This window comes from Pseudopodoces humilis, chromosome 7 (genome assembly GCF_049639895.1).
Source record: "Pseudopodoces humilis isolate 2021_Gansu_Grassland_sample_001 chromosome 7, ASM4963989v1, whole genome shotgun sequence".
Taxonomy (NCBI): Eukaryota; Metazoa; Chordata; class Aves; order Passeriformes; family Paridae; genus Pseudopodoces; species Pseudopodoces humilis.
The window spans coordinates 2,337,346-2,362,910 of NC_142206.1; the positions used below are offsets into that span (position 1 = coordinate 2,337,346).

The 25,565-nt window shown below is 41.6% G+C and overlaps 1 protein-coding gene across 4 annotated transcripts in view; it reads right to left on the reverse strand.

The window, feature by feature from the left end:
• QSER1 (glutamine and serine rich 1) overlaps positions 1 to 17,494 on the reverse strand; it is a 44,503-nt gene extending 27,009 nt beyond the window's left edge. For 3 of the 4 annotated variants that reach the window (XM_014259015.2, XM_014259013.2, XM_014259014.2), the window contains exons 1-2: positions 17,359 to 17,494; positions 772 to 881 (exon numbers count right to left, since the gene is read on the reverse strand). In XM_014259015.2, the coding sequence (XP_014114490.2) occupies positions 772 to 881; positions 17,359 to 17,474 (226 nt within the window). In that variant the 5' untranslated portion in view covers positions 17,475 to 17,494. Of the gene's footprint in view, positions 1 to 771; positions 882 to 16,631; positions 16,726 to 17,358 lie in introns of those variants that run through there. The other variant, XM_005530258.3, reaches the window with a different exon arrangement.
• Between the last annotated feature and the right edge of the window lie 8,071 nt (positions 17,495 to 25,565).

The following is a 25,565-nucleotide window of genomic DNA, read 5'->3' on the forward strand; positions in this document are numbered from 1 at the left end:
TTGCATTCCCTGTTTCAAGAAACACCTTTATGTGTTTCCCATTGCTCAGACCTTTCAATAGCAGGGAGTTCAATGGGAAGGACTGGTGACATCCAGAGTTGTAACTGAGATTATGTCAAGCCTGCAATTCTGACCCTCCATCATCCTGATCAAGGACCTGGCCAGGGGACCACACACTCTGAAGTTCAATCACCTTTGGAAACTGGCAAAGCGAGCATGAAGAGATCAAGCCCCATCTTCTAACACAGAGACAGGATATCAGGCTCAAAGACAGACCCCAGCGCAGATGTAACACACCCCAAGCCACTGCTGCATTTTAAATTAATTTTAACTTCTATCCAGCACGGCCTGAGCGTGCACATGGAAGTACCAGCAGCAGTGGGCTCCAGCTCACACCAGTTTTGCTGTTTGCTTTAGTCTGGAGGAGCTGGCAGCATTTCTGTGCTGGCTTGGAGGCACACAACGTTTGGCTCTTATGCATAGGCCAAATCCCAAAAAGCTGTATTTTAAAGAATAAGTGCAGCTTTTTCAAAAAAACTAGATACCAAGATACGAGATTCCTTCCTAGTTAAGACGTTTAGATAAAAGCTAACAATTGTTAACTTTCTGCTAAACACTCAGCTTTTCTAACACCAGTTGCCACCACTTATATGACAAACTCCCTTTGATTATAAAATTCATTAACTTTCATCTAAAGTACAGAACAGTTAGTTAGTTTTTCTTTTTCCTCTGCAGCTATTTAAGCATTATTCTCATGATAAGGACAGTTACCAGCAGGATGTTGCGTAGTTGAGTATCCAGGAAGCTGATGAGAAGCTGTGTATGTCTGTCTGTGAAGGTCTGTTTCTGAATGTGATGAATGTCCTCCTCCATAGCTTAAACTAAGGAAAAGATTAAAGATTAAATAATTAATAATAACAAATACTTAAAGAATAAATATTAAAAAAATGTACAGCTATAGAAACGAAGAACAATCATGAAATTTCAATAACAAGCCAAAAAGTTACAGAAATACAAGAAAACAAAAGCCTAAAATCAGACAGATCTAGTTCTGCTAGGATATTACAAAAAATGTTAAGCAGATTAAAAAAGTACTATTGAAACCTAAAAAGCCAAAGGGCGGAGGTAGGGGGAAACCTTACAAAAATCAGAGCTGATCACAGAAAAGTTTATAAAGGACTAGGTCAGAAAGACAGGGTTCAACTGTAAGAGACACTCACTGGACACTACTTGTAATGATTTACTGATATAAAGTCTGCAAAGCACATAACTATCAATACATGTCTGCTCTAACATTTACATTTTTAATTCCATTAAAACTTACAGGACCTCATTTACTTCAAAGGCTGAAATTACTAGGAAGCTGTGGGAGCAACAGTTTTTAAAAGGATTTTGGTACTTTTGGTATGGTTTAATAAAATTGACAGTGAAAGTACTACCAAGGGACAAATCCATCTTCAGACCTCCTAGCATTAAATGCAAGTTAATGATTCACAGCTTTTATTTAACATTTTTAAGTGAGTCACCTAAATGAACATGATGTTGCAATCAGGCTTAATAGAAGCAAACTGAAAATATACATTGTCTGTGTAAAACCAGTAACACAGAAAACAAATAAATGTAATCTAAACATCAAGCAACCTAAAGAACTTGCCATAAACCCTAATGATTTCCAGTTTAAAAAGCAGAAAACAGAGGGGGAAGCAAAACAAAATCCCCAGATTTTCAAGCTTCCCCAGACTAGGCTCTGCATAGCACCTGTCAAATGGAAAAAATGAAGGCCAGCATGACCAAGTAACCATTTACCTTCTTATTTTCTTGCCTTTTGGACACAAAGCTTATAGGTAGCTGCTACTTACTCCAGTGCACATGTGAGACTGCTTTAATTTCAAAATTCAAATGTAAACAAATGCCAAAACAACCCAAACAACAAAACCCACAGCCCTCCCTGCTGCCTGCTGCAAGGGAGAATTCCCTTATCTTTCATCCCTGGGGATGAGGGGCAGTCACTCTGCATAAGGAAAAATTGAATTCTCGGTGCCAGGAATCATGACATCATGGGAAACTTTTATAGAACACACCAAATATTATAAAAACTGGCAACATTGCTGGGTTTGCTTCATTTTCATTAAGAGGATGAGAGGAGCCAGACGAGCCTCTTAGAGCATTGTGACCCACACACATCACGAACCAGCAAGAGCCTGTCTGTGCAGGACTTTCCTGCCTGAGATGCACTAGCAGGGGATGTATTTTCCACTTCAGCAATGCTCTACAGTCAGCATGCCAGGCTACAGCACTAGCCTAAAGAATGAACCAAAATCCTTTGAAAAAACAAAGAACCTCAGCTACTGCTTTTCCCAGTTGTGCTCACTGTCTAGCACTTTAACACCTTTCACAGCAATAATTGCAATTTAGAGAATTGCCAAACCTAAATTCAAAGTCAGCAGATCCCTGTGCTCATGCTGTAGAGGACAGATCTTTGTGCAGTTCAACACTATGCATCAGCAACTGATTTCTATTATATGCTGACTGAAATCTAACTATTTGCATCACAGCTATGGACAACTGGCAGACATGATTGCATGACACTGTAGGTAATTGTGTTATTTACAGCATTAAATATTTTCTATTATTTCCAGACAAAAAAAAAAAAAAAATTGCAACATTGTTCTGCACATAAAACATTATGCAAGTAAAAAAACTAATTGAAATGCAAGTATTTTCACAAGAAAAATTTTAAAGTTAAGGTGGTTTGGGGTTTTTGAACAAACTTGCATAGCAGGGAAAAAAAGCCCCAAATACAGAACTTCAGAGACATGAAGCTTTATTCAGGTATTTTAAATAAATAAAGAAGCACTACATGAGAAAATAAGTTTCTAAACTGAAGCATGGCAGCGCATGCATTGTTGGCAAGAATTATCTTCACTCACAAAAACACTGGCCATTGAAAACTTTCCTGCAGCAGCAATAGGTTGTATTTAGGTTTTCATGCAAGTTTACTTTTAAGCTTTTACCTATATAAAGGTATGTGATGCTGACTTGTCTTTCATACATGTTTTAAATGCGAACTCCAAAGTCCTACAGCAGCACAGCTTCCTTTTTTTTATCTGTATTTTCAGGCTGAGAGGCACTCTGGTGGTGTTCCAGGCAACTGGGGCTATTTTGGCAGCAAAAACTCTTCCATATGAGGCAAGACCCCCAAACCCAGTACAGTATATCAAGCAATATCACCTCATTCCTCCTCTTTAATTGTAAGAGCAAAAGGTCACCAGCAAAAATTGGATGAACCTTAATTAACCACCCAAAATTTTTTGAAATTTAAAAATTTGTTGTGAGGGAGTTTTTTTGTTTGTTTGGGTTTTTTATTATTGATTATTTAATAAAGAATTTATTATTTTTTATATTATTTTTATTATTTATTTATGATTAAATCTATTTATTATTTTATTATTTATTTTAAATTTCTATTTATTCTGGTAGTTCAGTGATGATTGTGATTAATTTTCCCCCTCTTCACTCCTCTACAATAAAAACCTTTTTTTGTATAGGGCAGGTACAGTACACACAAATACCACAAGACAGCCTAACACACAAGCCTGCACACCAAAGGCAGAATGCTCTGGAAGATAAAAGTAACTTGTAAAACAAACTTGGACAAAACTGTGTAACAAGGAGGGAGCTAGAATTAGCAATTGGATACAAAACAACCTCTAGACTTCAGCACTCAGAAACATTGTTAATTACTAGAACCTCAAAATTCTAGTAAAGATGGACATCTTAGAACACTGTAAATATATGATGGTGCTTTTTTTTTAAATACAGACTCCCAGCTCATAGTTAATGCAACCGCAACCTCAAAAATGAATCTGTCTTTCAATGAAAAACATTGTATTTATTTGAGCAGTTAATTGTTTATTGTATAATTACTGCTTGCTGGAATGTAGATTCTTATCTCAAAAAGCCTTGCATATATGCCTCAAGTTTACATAAGCTTATCCTAAACAAGCACAGCAATCTGAGAGATTACCGCCTTAGGGTTTCTTTTTATAAAATTTAACTTTTAAACAGATGAACTTACACAGCATGTAATTCACATATCAAAAATACATCCAGCACGGCAAATAGCCTTACAGCTACCAAGCTCTGTGTGCTCTTGTTTGGAAGTTTGTTACAATTGAGCAAGTTCTTACTTGTATTGAAATGTCAGATAAGTTACTGAAGAAACATTCACATTACTCGGTTCCCAAAGCACTTAGCTCTTATCACTGATTATCACAGAGATTCCCCACTTCCACTCTCACACTGAACTGCACAATGGAGTGATTACTGCTAGGAAATAACATTAATTTTACACACAAATTTGGAATATAGTTCCTCCCAAAGTATTTTTCATTGAAAAGATACATTTCACTTTAGAGTAATATTTAAGAGATATCCTGTACAGTTATCATTATTTGTTATTGCTGTAATAATGCAATAAAAAAATGTGTATGACAATGTAAGTGAAATGACTCAAGTATTAATCTGATTTTTTCCAGCTACATCAACTGGGCTAATAGAAGATTTTTACTTCTCCAGTAAAAATTCTGGAAGAAAACTGTAATCATTGCACTTCACTGTTACTAAAATACCTCAACCTTGATTTACAACTCCTGTTTGTTAGCCCAGATTAAGTCTGTCAGGAATTGACCCTTCACACATCTGTTTGCATTGCTATTATCACAATCATTTCTTTCCAAAGCATTCTTCAATCCAATAGCTTCATACAAATTCAGGCTTCCATCTGCAAAAGGTTATCGAGACCCATTGCACTCACCACCCTCCTCACTTGCCAAGACAATTATCAGGTTTATGCTTCACACAAGTGAGGGAAGCATTTTGCAGCTTCAAACTCAGATGGAAGTATCATTTTTACATGGAAACAAAATTTAGCTGCAATAAACACTGGACATACAAGTAAGTACTTTTATTTCTTTTACTTTTTTCCAATAACCTTGCTCTCTGTGACATCCATACAGAATAAAACACTGAAATGGAAAACAAGCACTTTACATAAGTATTTTTGTCCCCTTTCCATGTTATGATACTCCTTTTACTAACTATTAAGTAATTTTTTTCATCTTTCTACTTTATTTTCCAGATAAATCTTCATTACAACTCAGCAATTTTTAAAGCTTTTGATTGATTGATTGATTGATTTTTTTGCATTTGGTGTTTTCTGGGGGGGTTGTTTGGGGTTATGTTTAGTTTAGTAATAGCAATCATTCAAGCACCAGGGAAACTCACAATGCTTACATGGAAAGCAGACCAGAACTCCTCAGGATCAAAGGATACATCTGGGGGCAATCCCATGTTCTTAGGCACTTGGAACTCCTGCCTCTCATATAAATAGGAAAATTACTACAGAAACCCCCACATCAAATCACAGAGCACTTTTAAAGCATCCAAATGGTGTGTGGGCTGTGCTCCAAGTGAAACTGGACACCTGCAGGACAAGTGGGTGCCAAGGAAACTCCTGGCTCCAGATCCCAGAGGTGCTCCCACCACCCTGAGAAGGGAACTCAGTGCCCCAGCACTGGGGTCCTGCACAGGCTGACAAGTCTGACACCAAAACAACCAAACCTAAACAACAAAAGCCAACAAGCCAGCATGCACACAAGGCATCAGATTTGAGGCAGACCAGGAAATGTGATCTCATTTTTGTCTGTCTGTACTGCCTTACTGAAAACAAGAGCTCCTGTGAGAAGATGACTCGGCCACAGCCCCCTTCTAATTAAATCACCAGAAAGGAGATTAAAAAGAACAGTGATAGTCTCGTACTGGCAAGAAAATACCTTTAAACTCACACTTTATCTTACTTGAGATATATGTGAAATAGGGGAAATATCACTCAGGTTTCCCTCTCTATCCCAAAGCTCAGACACTTGGCAAAGAAGTCTCCCTCCAATCAGCTACCCAGCTGTGCTATAGCAAATTCCACTCAGAGACAGAAAGCAAAGCCATAAACCCAACAAATGTGCTTCTAAATATTAAAAATGTCATCCTAAATATAAGATGTAGAAGCTGACACACAGCTTATGTCTCTTTTTGTCCACTGTATTTGATTTTAGACAGGTAAAATGCAGTTCCAGGATTTATTACCTGCTGGCAAGTACATAGTTAGGATTGCTTTAATATTAGATACAACATTTATTACTTTCTTTAAATACTTATCTTTGTTATTTTGCCTTTACTCAAATGTCTCGTAAAGAAAGAATGGAAGAATATTACTTGAAAACATTACTTGAATTTAATACAGATTAAATGGAGGGTAAATGGCCTTTCAGCTGCCCATTGTAACAGCAAGAGCCCCCCATTTGTCACAGTCAAACTAGAATGTAATTCAGGACCTAGGGGCTATATGCAGATAAAATTAATAATTTTATAATAAATACTAATAATTTTTAATAAAATTAAACTTTAAAAGCAGTGTTACAGGTAGATTACTTCAATCCAGAAATGGGTTTAATTTTGTAGTTTAAAAAAGTCATTACCCTAAGAAGCAGAGGAGGGAGTTGCCCAGGAACAAAGTTGCTACTTAAATGAGCCCAATACCATTAGTAACACCAAGTCACTCCTGTCCAACACACTTCTGCAAGTTTAAAAGCACAGAAAGCCCTTAAAGCCAACAGAAAACAGAAACAAATAATGTTTCAGAAATTAATTCTAATGGGAAACAAATGCCTTCTCAGCCCAGAAACTCATTTCAGTGCAAAATATTTTTAAAATGTATACAATATGTCAATTTTCATTTCTATTTCCCAGCCACAGACATACTGGGGGGAGGTGGAAGACAGTGCAAGCACAAATTTGGTCTGAAGCCTGAAAATGTTGGCAAGTTCAAGAAAAATAGGAAACCAGCCTACACCCTGCATCTAATTCCCTTGATCCTCTCATTAGATTATACAAGACAAGACAAACCTTAACACTGTATTTGCACGAAGAGAAAGAATATTTAACAATCCAGAACAGTTGCAGTGTCCGTGTGTCCTGGGGTAACTTTATGATGCTGAATTGTACCCCCATTTTTGTGCCTTTAAACTTAGATCTGAGAGCTGAAGCGGGGGAGAAGGGAAAGGGGTGGAATTTTTTCACGGATCTGTTTGCCCCATGCTACCAAGAAACAAAAGAAAAAAAACAAATTGCTGCTTGAAAAATGAAATTCACTGCTGAAAAATCAAAAGAAAATCATCTCTAAAGCTAATACCTCAAGGTACATAATGCGTTCTTTTTAAGAACAGCATACATCTTTAGCATTTTGCCCAGTCTGTTCTTTTATTATAGCAAATAAAAAAATGGATGTCAATGTTTTTAAGTATTATTAACATTATTCTTCAAGACAGATGACTTTTGGGAAGATGGAAAATGCAGAATCAGACTCCAGTACACAGGTAACTCAGTAAACCACAGAGGAGTAGCATTTTACTGACAAGTTCCACTGTTTGTTGGAGAATGGCACATTCTCCCTTTCAATGCAATCACACACTACATAGCCAGTGTAGAATATATCCCATCCTAGCACACCAAAGGCAATCATCGTCCACTCTTTCATTAAAAATGAAGCTATAATGTTAATTTCCCCCTTCAATTCAAAGGCAGAGCCACCAAGAGCATGGCTGAGACTGTCACAATGTGGGCCAAGGACTGCCTGGAGGTACTTGCAAGAGGAAACATTCATTACATCCTCGCTTTCTAGGAGCAGAGATAAGGAGCTTCTAAGAAATAGACTTTTGAGGTAGAAAATTACATGCAGGGAGCTGTCTCAATAAGCAAAAGTTCATGCTGTTCCTGTGATTCTTCACCAGAACAGATATCACATCTTAAGGAAATAAAGAGATTTTATGACACAAAAGGTCCATCTCCCTTTTATTCCCATGTTAATATGTCTGAACTCCTCCTGCTCGATCCTTTTAAAAATGAAAAACAGGAAAGCAAAAATACTCTTACTGGGACTTCAATACCTGAGTGCAAGTGCTGGCTTGTATGATTAAGTAATCTGTGGAGTTCTTAGTAACAAAGACAATATAATTCTGTTTTCAAAAAATCAGTTAAACTCTGTCTTGAAAATATCTATGCGAAAACTAATATTCAGATAAAAGTGAGCTATTTATAAACTTCAACTTCAGTTACTACTAAAGGACTGGACAAACTACTTTATGTCATTTTTAAACACATACAACCTAAATCAGCTTTCTTTGTGAGGTTATTTATGGCTGAAATGCAGTACATTTAACAAAATATTTTTTTAAAAAATCAGAACTGGTAAATTTGGAGCCGTTTCTCTTACCTTTGACAAAAAACCTTTGTAACTTAACCAAAACAACTTTCTAACAAAAATTTTGCAGCTTACAAAAAAGAAACTAAAACAATTTGACTATGTAAGTAGAGCTCCTGATGCATGTTGTAAGAGCTTTCAATGCTTTCCTGCTCTGAATATTCAAGACTAACTTTGATGTCCTTATTAACACAGTATCATTTCAACAGACACTGTAACAAATTCCTCCCAATTTGCATTATAATGTAGTGTCAGAAATAATTTTAAGACATTTGTTTGCCAAGCAGTGTTTTGGGGATTCATACATCTTCCCTGACAGCTTCTACTCTATCAGTGCCTGCAGAAACAGGAGTACCATTATGGTCCGTGTAGTTTCCATCACTGTAAGATCTGCAATCTTATTTTCTTGCTTTTTGAGACACTGGATTATTTTGTCACTACATTTACTTATCCTCTTCTCTTATCTTCCCTCTATGAAAGAACTTTTTCTTTACCCAGCATAAAGAAAATAGCTGTGATTTTTAAAATTATAAATACTTCTCTCCTAGAGTTTTACTTACAATTTCAAAATATTTTTGTAACAGACAGTAATGGAAATCTAACACTTTTTCTCTGAAATGTGATGCTATTCTGTTGTCAAAAGTGCATTTAGGACACGTTCAAAACTCCTCCCAAGATCATTCCAGTATTAATGGCTGCACACAGCATAATCCTCTATTACAGCTGAAATACACACAAAAAGATTCCATTACTTTTAATAACAAAATTTTATTTCAAAATATAATAATCAGCAGAGCGTTATCTCAAGATGTGGGTCAGCCACATCAGAGCCTTAATAAAATTACAATTCATTTTACCTATTGAAATGTTTTTGGACCCTCATCCTCCTACAGTTATTACAGCATTGTATTTTGTGGCAAGCTTGAGTCTTACCTTAGGGTACTGCAGGAATACTTGATATCCCATTTCTTAATAAGCCCTTTATTTTCCATTTATATGGAAAGGATAATGCTGAAGTTGAGATTTTCATCACAGGAGATAAGAAATGCCAATACATGTGTGCTGTACACCAACAGAGTCATCTTATGCTGTCAGTGGGCTCCTTTCATTACCAAACCTTGAAGCACTTGCCAGTTCCATAACTCATGAAATACCTTGAGCTTCATTCCAGGGAAAACCAGGCACAAATAATAACCCACTCTGATTTACAGCCCTCACCACTGAGTCTCCAATGCTCAGTATTGAAATAACTACTCAAATGAGCACTGAAATAAGCACTCAGTAAGTACTGAAATAACTTCTCAAGGTTTTGTGAAGTTAAAATGCAGCCCTGTGAAGAGCAGTGGCCTGATGGCCCACAACCACTGGCATGGAATAGGGCATCTACTCAGGGACCATATCTGAGAACACACACCCTGCCACCCTATAGCCAAAAACTCAGGGTCATTCAAAGGACTCCAAGCCTTGCAGCATGTCCACATGCCCAGCACAGTGTTTTTTCCACATCCCACAACACGCTGCAAGGGCTAAGATGCTCTTATGAGCTACTTTAGATTCAAAGCAAAAGAGGTATCCATCCCTATGACTAACTCCAATTCCATCCCAATTTAGGAGGTGTGCCCAGGAAAGATCTACCATATTAACAATGCAGTTCATCATAAAACACAGCAGCAGAGTCCTTTACTTTAAAGGAAGCATTACAGGGTGTTATTAACCAAGTTTATAAGGGAAATTAGCATAGCTCTTGAATTTAGTTCTTATACCTCTTCACATGTGCTCTCCTCATCCTAAAACAGGCTTAGATCTACATTTTTAATCCTGCAAAGGAGACCCTGGCTATCATTTCATTTGTCACATGTCACTATTTAGCTGAAAATACCAGATGAACCCACTTGCTTGTGAATGCTTCAACCAGAAAACATGCATTGTTCAAAACTGTAGAAATGCAGTTACAGCTACACGGCATTTACTTTGAGATAGTTTGAAAAACTACACTACATTAAACAAATTCCTTGAATATGCCCCAGATATTGATTTGAGCTGTCATAATGATCATGCAAATGTCTAAACAAAACCAAGTGTTAATAAAGATCAAAATGGCGTACACACATGAACTAAAAAAATAAAAATCCTTTAAATGGTAAAAGAAAACCCAAATTCTCTTAAAAGCAATATCAAAAAGTAGTTTTTTGAAGGGAAAAAGATGAAAATCAAATCTCTCTCCAGTGGTGCTGACTATCAGCAAACTCCAGCTCACCAGTGCCAGCAGCTGAAGGTAGTTAACACATGGTTGTGTTCAGTGTACGGAGGAGTTGGCTTTCCACAATCACTCTTTGCACAGCAAATGAACAAATGTTCAGATTCAAGAAAAACTTATTAGAAATCCTGTTCTTGGCAGACTCGGCAGAACATAATGAAATGGGATGAACATCAGGATTGAAGGATTATTCACTGTCTAGCACTGGAATTTTTGACACGAAGACGAGAGAAAGTAAACAGGATGTGGTGTGAAACACCAAGCTGCCATATTTCTGAGAGGGATTTCCTCGTCAGGAAAAAGGGCAGGGTGGAAGGTGCAGCACAGGCTGGTACACTCAGCGTTGCCCATGTGTGTGACTCTTTGTCTGGCACGTTCTGGATGACCAAAAGCTCTCAGAACAACTTGCCAGACATCTGGAAACGCTAGACAGATGGCTAGAGCCCTCCAACTCTTCTCACACAACACTGCCAGCTGAAAAAGGAGGGATATCTCCAACAAAAGCTAAATGTATGAGTGCCCCAAGTATAACTCCTACAGGATTATTAAGGAATAAATGCTCCTTAGTATCCTGCTGTGTGAACACTATTTCTCTAAGATAAGAATGCCTAAGGGTGCCTTCTTCCTGCTGAGCATAATTGGTTGCACTTTTCCAAGTCCTAAGCAAGCAACACAGGTAGGCATGTAGAAGGAAGATGAAAAGCAAGAAAAGCAATATGGGAAAGTAAAAGCTTGTCTAAACATACGTAGGTTCTTGTTGAATTGTTTTGGAATAAGAAATTTTCAAGTATGCAGAAATCCAGGAATAAGAGGATATAGATAGGATAGAAATAAAGACTTGACCCTTTTTGCAGCCCATCATCAGAGGTTCTGAGGAGGCTCTGATGAATATAAATTCACCACCTAGTCCCAGGTCTGTCCAGGGCAATGAAACGAAAGAAGCCATGTAACAATGACAGAATAACAAGCAGAAGTAAACTCAAGAACTATGAAATCTGCCCAGTGAGACAAGTAAATCCAGTACTTAATAACCACGCACTCTGTCCTCTCTGAAAGCATTTCTCCTTGCCTAAAAATTCAAAGAATTTTCTTTTCTCTGCCACTTGCATGGTACAACAAGAAATGCTGCGCTGGAAAGGCTGAACTCTGCACGCTGCTCAAGGTTATTTTTGTCACAGTTAAGGCTGCTAAGGAAAGTCTGAAGTGAAACTATTAATGTACTGCCTTTTAACCGTTTTCGTTTTGGTTTGCCTTTTCTTTGTTTGTTTAATGTATGGAATAGGCACTCACCATGCAAAGTAACTTCTTGACATGCAAATTTGTGAAAGGTTTGACAAAATACAACAAACAAAGATATCCATGCAAAATACACCCACTCTGTAAGAGCCCTAGTATTGTTTAGAATTAATATAGTTCAGGCATAGGTGCTTTTTTCCTGACAGGAACAAAGATTTTTCTAAAAACAGCCTTCTTCCTATGACAGCATTATACCAGAATCAGCAGCAACTCCAAGAAAAAAATAAAAGGTGGACAAAAGTACAGGAGAAACAAGGTGAAAAGGTTGCTCTCTGTTGGTATAAGGTAAACACACCTATGATTAAAGTTAACAGGATGAAAGGCAAAATACACACATGGGACTGAAACACTTTTTGCATAGGTGGTGGAATACAACCCCTCTTTCTTGCAGAACAATGTATTCTGTACCTTGTGTTGAAAATGTTGGCTCCATGGGAAAGGGCTCACATCTGAAATATCATTGTAGGTGATCTCAAGAGAGATCTGGCACCCAGCAAACACAGTCACCAGTGCTCCTGGCAGGGAAGCAGGCAACACAATTTCTATGGGATGTTCATTGAAGAGAGTGACATGGCAAGACTGAGCCCATCTAAACCCTGTCCAGAAGGGGAAGGGTTTAGATGGGAAGAATCTCCTGGGAAGAATCCCTGCCAAGGCCACACAGCTCACTCCTTACAGCTCTGCTCCCTGCTTGCCCCCAGGTGCCACCTCTGGGTTCCAGTGTGACAGCACAGGTACAGCAGCACAGCTACCCAGCTCAAGCCATTCACTGTTTCAGCCAGGAGAGTTTTCTCATGGATTAACAAAAGAGAGCAGCTCCCTGTGCAGTTGCAGAAACACCAGAGCCAAGACAAGGGGAGAGGAAGGGAGCCCCTTTCAGCAGCAGTGAGCCTGAGCAGCCAGTTCAGCCTTCTCAGGTAACTGCACCTTCAGACTAAGCTTCAGCTCATTCCTTCTGCACACGGCTCTTTATCACCATTTCTCACCGCAGCAGAATGACACACGCTGCTTGAAATCTTTCATGTAAAGCTGGCATTAAATCTTACACAAGTAAGCAGCATATAAACCCAAACAAGCCTGGCTGGCTCGTTTTGAAACTTTAGCAAAGATTTTGCAAGATGACCACACATCTGCACCAGGAGAAAGCTACAGGGGACAGAGCAAGAATGCATTCAGCCTCTGTTCAGTCAATCTTTGACCTCCCAAGAGCTGGGATTTCAGTGTGTGCTGAATGCAGGTGAAAAAAAGAAAAAGAATAGAAGGCCAACAAAGGCCAGCAAGTCCCTTTAAGATATCTGTGCTATACCACAGACTACCTGTGTTTATTTTGCATGTATAAATGTTTCAGATATAAACTATGATAGAAAATTTGGTAACATTTTAAAAGTGACCTACCCTTCTATATGTTTGTAAAATTTATTTAATCTTTCTGTGCCTTTTAATACAAAAATTCTAAGTATATTCCCAGATTACGAGCTTTCCTTTCAACACTTGAAATACTATGCCATAGGGAACTTTTTGCAGAATGTGTTTAACAACAAACATTGGTTTCACCTCTCAGAACAATTTCTTTTGATGAAAGAAAATGTTCTCTGCTTTTCTAAAACACTCTGCACTTACAGAGTTCCTATAGCTATGCAAAAATCCATTAGAATTGAAAATTGAGCCTTAACTAAAACACAATTACCATACGGCTGTTACAATATGCATTAGTTTGACAGCTATGCAAAAATGAGTTAAAAAACCCATCATAATAATTTATCATAAAAGTATAAGTCTCTCATTTATGTAACTTTGCAAATGAACTACCACAGTAACTAACACTTTATCTTCGATTTAAATGATATAAAACCCCAAATGCTTGGGTAGGACAGAGATGGATACAGACTACCAGGCAAAAAGGAACATCGGAGACCATGGCAAGCACTATAAAATTTAAATCAACAAAATAATTCTGACTGACTTTTAATCACATGTAAAAAACGTGAGTCTTAGAGCTGTGGTAAAAAAAATAACAGGAACAGTGAGATCTTTCCACTAGCAAAAATTCTTCTCTAAATGAAACCCTAGGAGTACCCCCAAGTCAGAGAAACTCAATCAGAAACCTCATCCATTATCACCTGTCTCCATGTCTCTTTCCAAGCAATTACAACAGTCTCTCACACTATTACACATCACCTGTTTTCTGAATACTCAGTAATTCCTGAGCAAGTAGCAGGTAAGCATGACATACCTTATCTGCTATTCAACAGCTTTTGATAAAAAGAGGGTTAAGCACAGAGGTAAGGTTTTCTGACAGCTACAGTAAAAGGCCAAAAGTGGCAGTGCATTCCTAGAACCACCAGAAATTCCTTCGAGATGCTGCCAGGCTGTGTAAGGGGTCTGGGGGATGCAGAGGACAGGAGCCACCCTGCCACAGGGCTGCAGTGGCTGCACTGTCCCAAAATGCTGCTCAGCACAGCTGTCCCTGCTTAGTTAATGCAGTGATCCCAGTGATTTCCATCAGCTCCCATCCCCAATTCCCCATCCTCTCCTATTCCATGGGAACAGTTATGGCACAGCAGGCCTGGTAGCCATGTCCTTGTAACACTTCACCACACATTTCCTTTTAGTTGATAAGAATAGTGCCATTGAACAGACAAAACAGTGCCTGCAAGAAATAAGGAGCAGGATAAAAACCAGATGGCTGAAGTGAAGAGCAGGAAGACAGGAGCAACGCTCGTAGGGAGGAGAAATCATTTTGATGAGCTTAGACTGTGAACATGGCTCTCCACACAAAGGGAACATAGCCTGCAACAGCGTAAATATGAAATTTGAATGAAATATTGTTATCTATATCACCTAAAGGCTGAATTCTTTTCAAGAAAGTACCAGATGAAAATGACACATATTTTTAAATTTAACATCAGGCTCATGCAGCTTCAACTGTTATGATGACTACCTGTCAACCACAATCAAAAACACCATTTTGAAAAATGTGATGTGAGCTGTATCACAAGTCGAGGGCATGGACAGCATATTCCTTTACAGTACATCTATACCTTCACAATTTCCATCCAGGCTGGTGCAAGCCTTGGCAGTGACAGGAATGACTCTTCCATCCCAATTCCTCAGCAACTCCATCCATATAAAGACAAATACTATCAGCAATAGAGGAAACCACAAGCACCTAAAACCCAGACTCTACTTATCACTGTGTCCAACATGGTTCAAATCTTTAAATCTGGCCAAAGACAGAGTATACTAATTCTTATTAAAATGACACGAGCCCAAAGAAACCAGTTCAGGAGAATTTCAAGTACAAAATATGATTCATAGCATTTTCCCTGTTCTTGGTAGGGATAAAAAAAAAAATTTACACGTTTTCAGACAACACATTTTAAATGAATCATTTGTCACCATGTGTAGAGGAGATGTATATCTCTCCATGACCTGGAGATGAAACTTCAAAGAATTAAAACAAAGTCTTCTTCACATTGTTTCCTGAAGCAAAGCATAAATATTGCCATAACATACATGGATGCAGTAACATTAATTTGATTGGTATAGGCAGCAGGTATTAATCTAATGAGCTTCTGCATGGTACCTGTCTTGGGACTTTTCTCCATGCCATTTCTTCTAAAGAACTCCCAAAATGTACATTTAAGATGGCACTAATATAGCAGCTATTAAAAAAAACCTGAAGGATGTGCTGTAAAACCAGAGGATTCTTTCAAATATTAAGAAAAATAAAATAAAAGAAATCATCAAGCAGTTGTGTTTCTTGTAAAATTCAAGAGAGATCCACTTCTGCTTCTGCACTACCTATTCTTAAATGACCTGGGAAATCCAAACCTGCCCTATGGAATAGCTGGCATGACCCTCAAGAGATGATGAGAACTGGAAAAAGCAATATAGAAAGGACAAGTCACTGTCTTCCACTGAAATCAACACAGCAACATGACCAAAAGCGGTTCAATGATTAGGAAGAAAAACTGGAAAGAACAATACGGAGACCTTACTTTGCCAGGCAGGCAACTCCTCAGAGAAACTGGCTAAAAAAACTTCATGAGGCAAAAAGCATTTGGCCAAAAAGCTACCTGTCCTTGCAATTCCCTGTGAAACAGGGAATATACAGCCTCACATCCCAGAAAAGTCCTGTGATCTTCTCACTGAACATTGGCTCAATTGTCTCTCAAATGTAATGTGCACAATTCAGGAAGGGTGACAATAACTTGAAGGAAATCTAAAAGAAATCTGGGAGATAAACTAAAGTAGAAGAAAAAAAAAAAGAAAAAGAAAAAAATAAATCTCTGGTAATAAACTTCAAAAGATTATGTTCTTTTTATTAAGAAAAATAAGTAAAGCAAGAAATTAATTTAAGAATTCATACTCAACATAAAATGGGATTTTCAGTGTTGATGAGGCTACAAACAAGACTCAGTGGCCAGAAACTAAAGGTAGCCCTCCTCATATCAGAAATAATATATAAATCAGTCCCTTGTATACTTTATTAAGAATTGTGCTGAATTTTGCTTCATTGGAAATTTTTAACTACACCTTCCTAAAACATAAGCTCTATTTTCAAACACAGATTGGGGGAAAAAAAGAAAAAGTTCTATGGCCTGCATTATGAAGAGGTCAGACTAGATTGCAACAGTCCTTCTGACTTGATAATCTATTAATCTTATCAGACATGTCTGACCACTTTCAGAAGCAAGTGCAAAGTCATCTATTAGCGCACCTATTTCGACGGGATATTTTTAGCCCGAGACTCTCTTTTACCTTTAAACGTCGTCGAGATGGGAACCGCAGATAAGTCAAGCTAGAGACATAAAAGGCAGGCGATAACGAAAATCCCATCGCCTAGAGAATACTCGTTTCAGTTGGCAGAGTTACACAATCTAAAAGCAACCCGAAGCCAATAAGATATCCTGTATTTTCCCCGCACTTCCCGGAACTTTGCAGAACTCTCCGTGGGACTGAATCGCTCCAGTCAAGTTTTGGCTGCGAGGAGGCTCCGCACGCCCCGGAGCAGCGCTTTAGAGGAACGAGGTTCGCCCGGCTCAGCGGAGAAATGGAAGGGCGCGGGGGATGCTGGCGCGGCGCGGCCGCCCCCGCCGGCCCGGTGTCCCGGCGGGCAGCATTGTTCGGGCGGGCAGCGCCGGTGCCCGCGGCCCCGCTTCCCTCCGGGAGCCGGCCAGGGACGCGTGAACTCTTGAACCCGCGCCGCAGCCCGACGCGAGCCTCCGGGGCGGAGAGACCGCCCGCCCCCCCGCCGCCACCGCCGCGGGCCGCCGGGGACAGCGGGGAGCCCTCGCCGCCGCCCCCCGCCCGCCGGGACGCGGCCTCTCCCGCCCCGCCCGGCCCGGCCGCCCCGGGGCCGCCGGGCCCCGCTCGCCCCCCGCCCTGCCCTGCCCCGCCGCCGGGGCCCCCCTCGGCCGCCCTCGGCCAGGCCCCGGCGCGGCCCCCGGCCTTTCCTGCCGCAGCCCCCTCGGCGGACCCTCCTCACCTGGGCTTCAGGCTGCCGGCGCCGCGCTCGTAGGCCCAGGAGGCGGTGGGCGGCGCGGTGCCCGGGGCCAGGGGCTCGGCGAAGCCGGGGGTCGTGGGGTAATTCCTGTCCATCATCGGGGCCGCGGGCGCGGGGGCTCCGCGGGGCCCTGCGCGCAAGAGGGCGGCGGGGACCGAGCGGGCCGGGGGGGGAGCGGCGCCTCATCCGGGGCGGGCAGCGCCGCGGCCCCGTGCGGCCCCCTGCGCTCCGCTCCCGCTCAGCGGCGGGCGGCGGGCGGAGCTGCGGGCGGCGGCGGGGGCTGCGCGGCCGCCGGACCCATGTCGGGCTGCGCGTTCCCAGGATGCTCCTCCCCCGCCAGCGCACTGGGGCTCGCGGGCTCCGTGTCCGGGGGCAGGGAGGCCGCGGCGGAGGGGCCGCCGGGGCCGCCGGCAGTAGCGGCGGCCGGGGGAGCGGGAGCAGGAGGGGGGGGAAGAGGAGGGGGTCTGGGGCTCGCGGACGGGCGGCCGCGGCCCGAGGGGGAAGCGCGGCGGCGGGAGCGGAGCGGGGCGGGGGGCGGTAGCCGCCACCGGGGCGGGGTGGGGGGGCGGAAGGGGGGGACGGGCGGGGTGGCGGTGTCGGGTATGGGGGAGGCCGGTTCCTCGGTGAAGTGAAGCGCTGGCGCTTTGTTGGAGGAACCGGGGCGGGGCCATGTTGTTCCCGCGGAGGGGAAGCGCCGCCAGCCGCGGGCTCCGGGGCGGCCGCCGCCGCCAAGATGGAGCCCGACGGCCGCCCCATTGTAGGGCGCTGTGCAGGGCGGCCCGCCCGCCTGGCCCCGGCACCGAGCCCTGAGGGCGATCCCCGCGCCCCTCCGCCTCCCCCCGCGGCGGGGCTCGCCACCCGCCGCCTCCGCTTCTATGTGTCTCTATGTCAGAGCTTTCCTAAAGATTCGGGCATTCCCCATCAGTGACTGCAGGCCTGCGGCCTGGATGGAATCGTATAATGGGATCACGGAATGCTTTGGATGGGAAGGGACCTTAAAGATGATCCAGTTCGATCCCACCTGCCATGGGCAGGGACAGCTTCCACTACGTGAGGTTGCTCAAGGCCCCGTCCAACCTGGCACTGAACACTTCCAGGGATGGAGCAGCCACAATTTCTCTGGGCAGTGTATTCCAGTGCCTCACCCTCCTCACCCTAAATAATCTCATCTTAATATCTAATCTAAACCTACTTCCAGTTTAAAGCCATTACGCCTTGTCCTGTCACACACCCTTGTAAAAAGTCTTTTTCCAGCTTTCTTGTATACGCCAAAAGTCAGTTAGCAAGAGAAGAGAGAGAATATCTATTTATTCTTTTTTATTTTTATTTAGTCTAAATTTAAAGTAAAACTTCAGAGAGGTTCCAGAGGCTTACTTTAGCGAGGACTAGCTAAAGCAGTTTATTTTTATTTAGAGCAGTCTAAGCCACCTGGTTTGTAGACAGTAAATTCCTGTCTTTTGCTGAATGCTTGTTAAAACAAAGAATAAGGGAAACGGGCACCATCTGCAGAGAACAGGGTAGGAGCAAAGGAGACATCAGCGTCGTGCAGAGGGATGATGAACTGTGGTGTCTTCCTTTCCCTGCAGATTGAAAATAGGCAGGCCAAGATGAGCAGGAGGAATGTGCCTCAGAGGTAAAGATGAGGAATACACTCTTGAAAAGAAGGTGACTGCACCTGAAGGCATTGCTCAGAAGAGGAAGGTGTATGCTAATGAGCGAGTAAGTCTTTTGAAGATTCAGTTTGTAGCACTCCAGGCAATTCTGAACCACAGAGTGAAATGAATTCTGTAGTGAAATGCATTTAGAAACTTGGCTACAGCCAATCAGATTAGATGTTGGAAAAAAAAAAAAAGTTACAAAAAGCCTCAACATTGGAATGAAAAGATGGAGTGATCAGTATTAAATGAGAAAGCAGAAAGGTATGAGACACTTCAGGAGGAAAAAGTGAGGTTCTGCTTTTCTCATGCCTGATTTCAAGAAGCAGCAGGAAGAAATGCAGCCGTGGATGGGGAGGGAAAGAAAGGTAAGTGTGAAAGTCATCAACCCTGAGGAGAGGAGCGAAGTCACCCAGAGGCCAGGGCAGAGGGCGGAGGGAGAAGCAGCAGCTCACCAAAGCAGAAACCAGCAGAGTGAGTTTTCCTTGTGTTTGCATAAGTTAGCACCTGTATTGCTTGCAGCTGGAGGAGCACATGTGGGGGGTGGGAGACCTTTCCCTAGGAAACAGGAGGGTTGCTGTTTTACATATGAACGAGGCGTGATGACAGAAAATTACTCCAGTTGTATGCCAGTAGTGAAGCGTTTGCCTGCTGATACTGTTGAAAGTGCCATTTCCAGTGGGGAAGGACCCACAGTTTTTCATTTCCCTGCGGGATCTCCACTAATCTGCATTATTTTATTACACTTGGAGCACATTGTTTCCCTCAAGTGGGCCTGAGAGGAGGCTGATACGTAAAACTGATAGGAAATGCCTTTTCCATCTAGTTTGGTTTTCTAGAGTGAATGTGTGTTGCTGTGGAGTTTCTTGTCCCAAATTTGGATTATTTTACTAATAAATTGTAAAACTGCTAATGTCTTGTTTGTTTCTTTTCTCAAGCAATGGCAACATGAACTGTAAAGACTACCATTATGTTGTTTATTTCCATTACAGAACCGCTCTAAAGAGAGTGTGGGGGTGGGTACATGGCTGTAAAATCATGTTACATGAGAAATCACAAGCACCCGTCCAGATTTACAGGCAGGGAAGTATAGACAATGCATTTATACTACTAAATGAACCACAGACACAGCGTTACCCCAAACATTGCTGGAGTAGATCCTTTTTTCTGGCAATCAGACAGTGAAGTTGAGTGAAACAGAAATTGTGACAGCTGTTAAGCTTAATTTCTTTTACATGGTTTTAATAGAGGTGGAGTAGACTGAAAGCTTAATCACTAATGTCCATAACCATCAGATAAAGTCAGTTTATCCAGTGATTTGCTTTTCCTGTGTATGAGATAAATCTTATCCTGATATCAGCCAGTGAGACTTCCCCAGTTTTCTCATTAAACTGACCCCTGTTGCTCATTGCTGTCCTCTGTCTAGGAAATCTTTCTCAAAGTTTGTGCATTTTATCTTTTTGTAACCAAATGGTATTTTGTGACACTTTTCTCTAAGACAACAAAGGAGTATGTTGAGAGTAACTGCTTTTGCAGTATCGTGGTATCTAGGATACATATGAGCAGCTTTTCTTAAGGATCTGTTCAGGGATAGAAAAATTCCTTTGATAGATCATTAATCATTAGTCAATGTAATAGTAGTAATTAATAGTAATGTAATGTAGTAATTATCATTAGAAAGTTGATTAGATTCTTCTTAATGTTTAGATTAAAGTGAACATATTAAAATGTATATTTAGAAGTCATGTTAGGTGTGTTAATGATTCTGAAACTTGGATTCTTGTCTTAATAAGGAATGGTTTTGTTTCAAATGCAGCTGTTACCTGCTATTTAGGAACTGAGCTTTGATGGGCTAAAGTGCCTTCAGAACTGTAGTTCATAACTTAGTGCCTGTAGCCAGTAGTGATATTGTAAATGCTTCTCTCTGAAGTCAAGAATTTAATATAATAAAAATACCTTGCTGGAACACAAACTAACACAATTTTTCTCTCTATTTAAGACCAAAATGTTAAATTGAAGCACTGTGACACAATCTGTGCAACATACCAGCCTGGAGCAGTACTGATATTTTTGTTTCTCATTTCTTTCCCTAAACAAAGAGTTTCCACTTGGAAAAAAATCAATCATTTATAGACTCAAAAATGTCATTTGATATTTAGGAGACAGATATAAGTACTTAAGGTAACACTTTAATGGGAATCATCTGCTTAAGGTCCGAGGAATGCTCTCCAGTGCTGCAGCATGTGCTGCTGCCTCCAGATGTGTGGCAGCAGGGCTTGGCCGCCTCAGCTGCTTGCTGACACCCAAAGGAGAAAGCCTGACTGTCCCTCCTTACCTGCTTCACCCTCTCACTTCTAGTGATGAGCTGTGGCCACAGGGTGAGTAGTGAATTCACTCCACTGGCTTACCTTTTCCATGTTTACCTTTTTCTGCTAGAGGTCATTTTTTCTGTGATTTTGCTGAGTCAGCTTGCCTTTGTGTGAAATGAGAGCTGGCTCAGGGGAGCAGCAGTGGTGTGCAGCCAGAAGGAGATGACAGGGAAGTTTTACTTCTGATGATGAGATGTTGTCTTGGCTCCTGGTACATTCCATGTGGAAGTCTCTAGGGTCTAAGAGTGCACTTGCAGACAGTGATGGGCTCCTCTGCCTGTGTGAGACTTCAACCAGCCTCAAGCCAGCTCTGTTGCAGAACTGTTAGCTAATACACACTGCCCCTTAAGGAAATTTCCCCGGTTCCTCTTTAAATCATTCACTGTTACACGATGCAGAAAGGCAATATTGCTTTCTGAGGTCTTCTTACATGTTTAGAATATACCAAATGAAATACAGAATCAAGCTAACGGGAAGTTGGCAGTTTTCTGTGATTTTTATCATAATTAAAGCAATATATAATCACAGATCCAGGGCCAAAATCATGCTCCAGTTCACGATTGGCATCAGTGTATTTATTTGTAACTGATGTATTTATTTATTAGATTCTTTGTTGCATAGTATACTAGAATTATTACATATGTTAACAGAAAAATGTCAGCCAGTTAGAATTGAGTGTGATTGTATTTTATATTGTAGATCACAGAATCATAGAATGGCCTGGGTTGGAAGGGACCTTGAAGATCGTCCAGTTCCAACTCCTATGCCATGGCAGGGACTCCTTCCACTATCCCAGGTTGCTCAGAGCTCCATCCAACCTGGCTTTGAACATTTCTAGGGATGGGGCAGCCACAGCTTCTCTGGGCAACTGTGCCAGGGCCTCCCAACTCACACAACAAAGAATTTCCCCCTAAATCTGGTACAAAGCTACTCTTTTTCACTGTAAAGCCTTCCCCCTTGTCCTGTGAAAGTCCCTCTGCACCTCTCTTGCAGGCTCCCTTCAGATACTGGAAGGCCACAATTGGGTGATCCCAAAGCCTTCTCCTTTCCAGGCTGAACAATCCCAATTCTCTCAGCCTGTCCTCATACAAGATGTGCTCCATCCTCTGCTCTTGGTGGTCTCCTCTGGACTCACTCCAGCAGGTCCCTGTCCTTCCTGTGCTGTGCCCCAGAGCTGGGTGCAGAGCTGCAGGTGGGGTCTCAGCAGAGCAGAGGGGCAGGATCCCCTCCCCACCTGCTCTGGATGCAGCCCAGGATGGGCTGGGCTTTCTGGGCTCCAGGTCCACGTTGCTGGCTCATGTCCAGCCTCTCACCCACCAGCACCCAAGTCCTTCTCCCCAGGGCTGCTCTGGATCTGCTCATCCCCAGCCTGGACTGACACCAGGGGCTGCCCTGATCCAGGTGCAGCACCAGCCCTTGGTCTTGTTAAACCACAGGAGATTTCCATGGGCCCACTTCTTGAGCTTGTTCAGGTCCCTCTGGATGTCATCCCATCCTTCAGGAGTGTCAGCTGCTCCACTGAAGGATGGGATGTACAAGACTGGCCATGCAGAAGGCTATATGGTATGTTATAGCTTTAATGGTGCCATGGATGCCAAAATACCAGGACATCACCACTGGGAGTCCTTGTGCATGGGGCAGCATGTGGTGATTCTTCACAGGGCCAGCAGTTGCTGCCTGTGCTTTAGGAATCCATTTTACTGCAGGTACTACAAACCTGTTGTACGTTCTTCTTCCAATGTCTCTCTATCCCCAGTGCCCTCTTCTTTCACAGAAAGCATTGCTCCTGTACTTTGCTTTTCCATAACAGATGATGCCTGGTTTTGGTCTTGTTCTGGCTCTTCCTTTGCATTTTAGTGCCAAACTATTTTCTTCTTCTTTTAAAAGGCTTTCAGCTAATCCTGTAAACTGGGCTTTGCAGCAAAATTCTTAGTATGCTTTAGGGCAATTTTTGATGGGCTGAAAAGAATCATAGAAGAATAGTCAGATGTACATGCTGGATCAGCTGTTTGTTGATGGAAGAAAGTAGTTAAAGCCAGAACATGCAGTTAATGGTGCAGGTCTAAGATTAGAGCTTGGTTATTTCAAGTGAGTAAAAATAATTGTATTTCAGCACATAAAAGTACTTTATTTTAGAACTATCACAATATCATAGTTTGCTAACATACACAAATGTCTTAGTGGTTAGCTTTCAGTGACTAACCATTTGTCAACAAAAGCTCTAGCAATAAGTTTAACAAATAGCCTTGTGCTGAGAGAATGAATCTTCACAATAGTTTGAAACAGTGGGGACATTCTTTTTCAAAAATTTATGTTTCAAAGATAAAACAATCAAATAACTTGAATGTGTCTAATCAGATGAAGTTTGAAGAAGTTCAGGCCAAAGCTGAATTGGGTCTGATGTATCAACACATTGTAAAAAGTGTACAAAACCAGATTTCTGCAGCACATGTTTCTGTTGAGCACTGTTGGACAGCTACACATCCTGGATGCAGCACCTTTGTGCAGGCTTTGGCTGCTGCCAGCCTGTGGTATCCTGCAGGAGCAGGAATGAGTGAGTAGATCAGATAGGCAGTAATAACATGAATCTTGGTTAGGCTTGTTATTAATCACTGATTGCATTGTTTGTTGTTGTAATTGTGATTCTGACCAAAGCAGAAAATTGCAGTTGCTTTAACAGATTAGATTTTGCATTTAATTTGGCACATGGCCTCTTTAAACATAAAGCTAAGCATTAAGATACAGCTAAGCTTGAAGTGTGAATAGGGAACAGAGTGCTGCCTCTCAAAGAGCACTATCTTGGAACCTGACAACAAAAACTCTTCTCCTTTGAATTCCCTCACATTGCTCTCTGCATTTATTTGAAAACTTGAGTATATATACAAATAAATGAAGCAAAATCTTCCAAATTCATTTTATTGAACTAAAGTTGGTCAATGAAAGCTTGATTTCTGACATGACAAAAGATTATTGTGATCATCTTGAGCTGGTAGAAAGCTCACTGCAGCAATGAGGTGAAAAGTCTTGTTTGCTTTATGTTCCCAGTCCTCCTCCTGGTCCTGTAGTTCCACTCCTTCCAATGTGCCACCACTGGCACTTGTGTTGTCTCAACTCACCCACTCTTGAGAAAGCTGTCTGTGTTTTCACTGGATGATTTATGAAGGGATCTGGTAAGGACCAGAACTAGTGTAAGGTAAGTGGGAGAAACATGCAATGACATGTAGGAAAAAAAACCCTTAAACAAAATCTTTCATCTTGAACAAACTCATATTTTTAATAGGGAGTATTTTATTTTCATTTTTACTAGAAGATATTTTCCTTTGTATGATATCAATGCTGGATGCTTAACGTGAAATATTGGATGTTGATGTGTTTGGTACTTGCTGATCTTTAGAGAAATTAAACTGAAGCTTGAACTACTGAGCAATCAGGGGTGTTTCTTGTTTCTTAAATGAAGTAGGCACTGCTTCAGAAACTAAAATGAGCCCATTTCAAAACTTACGTATAACTCCACCGGTTTCTAGACTGAAATATTTTTCCAGATGCTTTGAAATCTGTCTGCTCCCTTTAAAGTGTGAGTTCCTGGAGGCTCCCAGGATGTAGGTAGCAAGATGCCTGCATCTGATGGCCCCTACCACTTCAGTGTTTCAGTAGTCTAGGTGCTGTGGAAAAGAGCAGAAGTGAAAGAAGGAATTGTTATCCCAAAACACTTAATGAATCATCTATCCCATCAGCTGTATTTCAAATATCAGTTCAGTTGACTGGTTAAAAAGCTTCATTGGATGTTCAAATATAGGAGGAGATTGGGTATTCCGTGAGGAGCTCAGCTTTTTTGGAAGAAAAAGCGCAGCTGTGACTATTTTTTTCCAGAGGGTAAATCAAGAGTGGCTTAATTGAGTGAATTGCTGTGCTCCATATTTGCTCTGTCTAGCTGCCCTCCTGCTTCTCTGTCAAAGTTCATTCACACTGCATCATGTGTGCCTCCTCTTCAGATTGAAATTGCCATGACAAAATGAGGAACTCCTGCTTCCTGCCTTGCTTTTGAATGCCTGTTCTGGTCCTCACTGCAGGGATCTTGCTTACTTCACTACCCCTAGGAAAGTGGTATTTTTTTGGCCATACCATTGTCTTCTCACCAAAGGCCTGACAAAAGTCAAGGAAGATG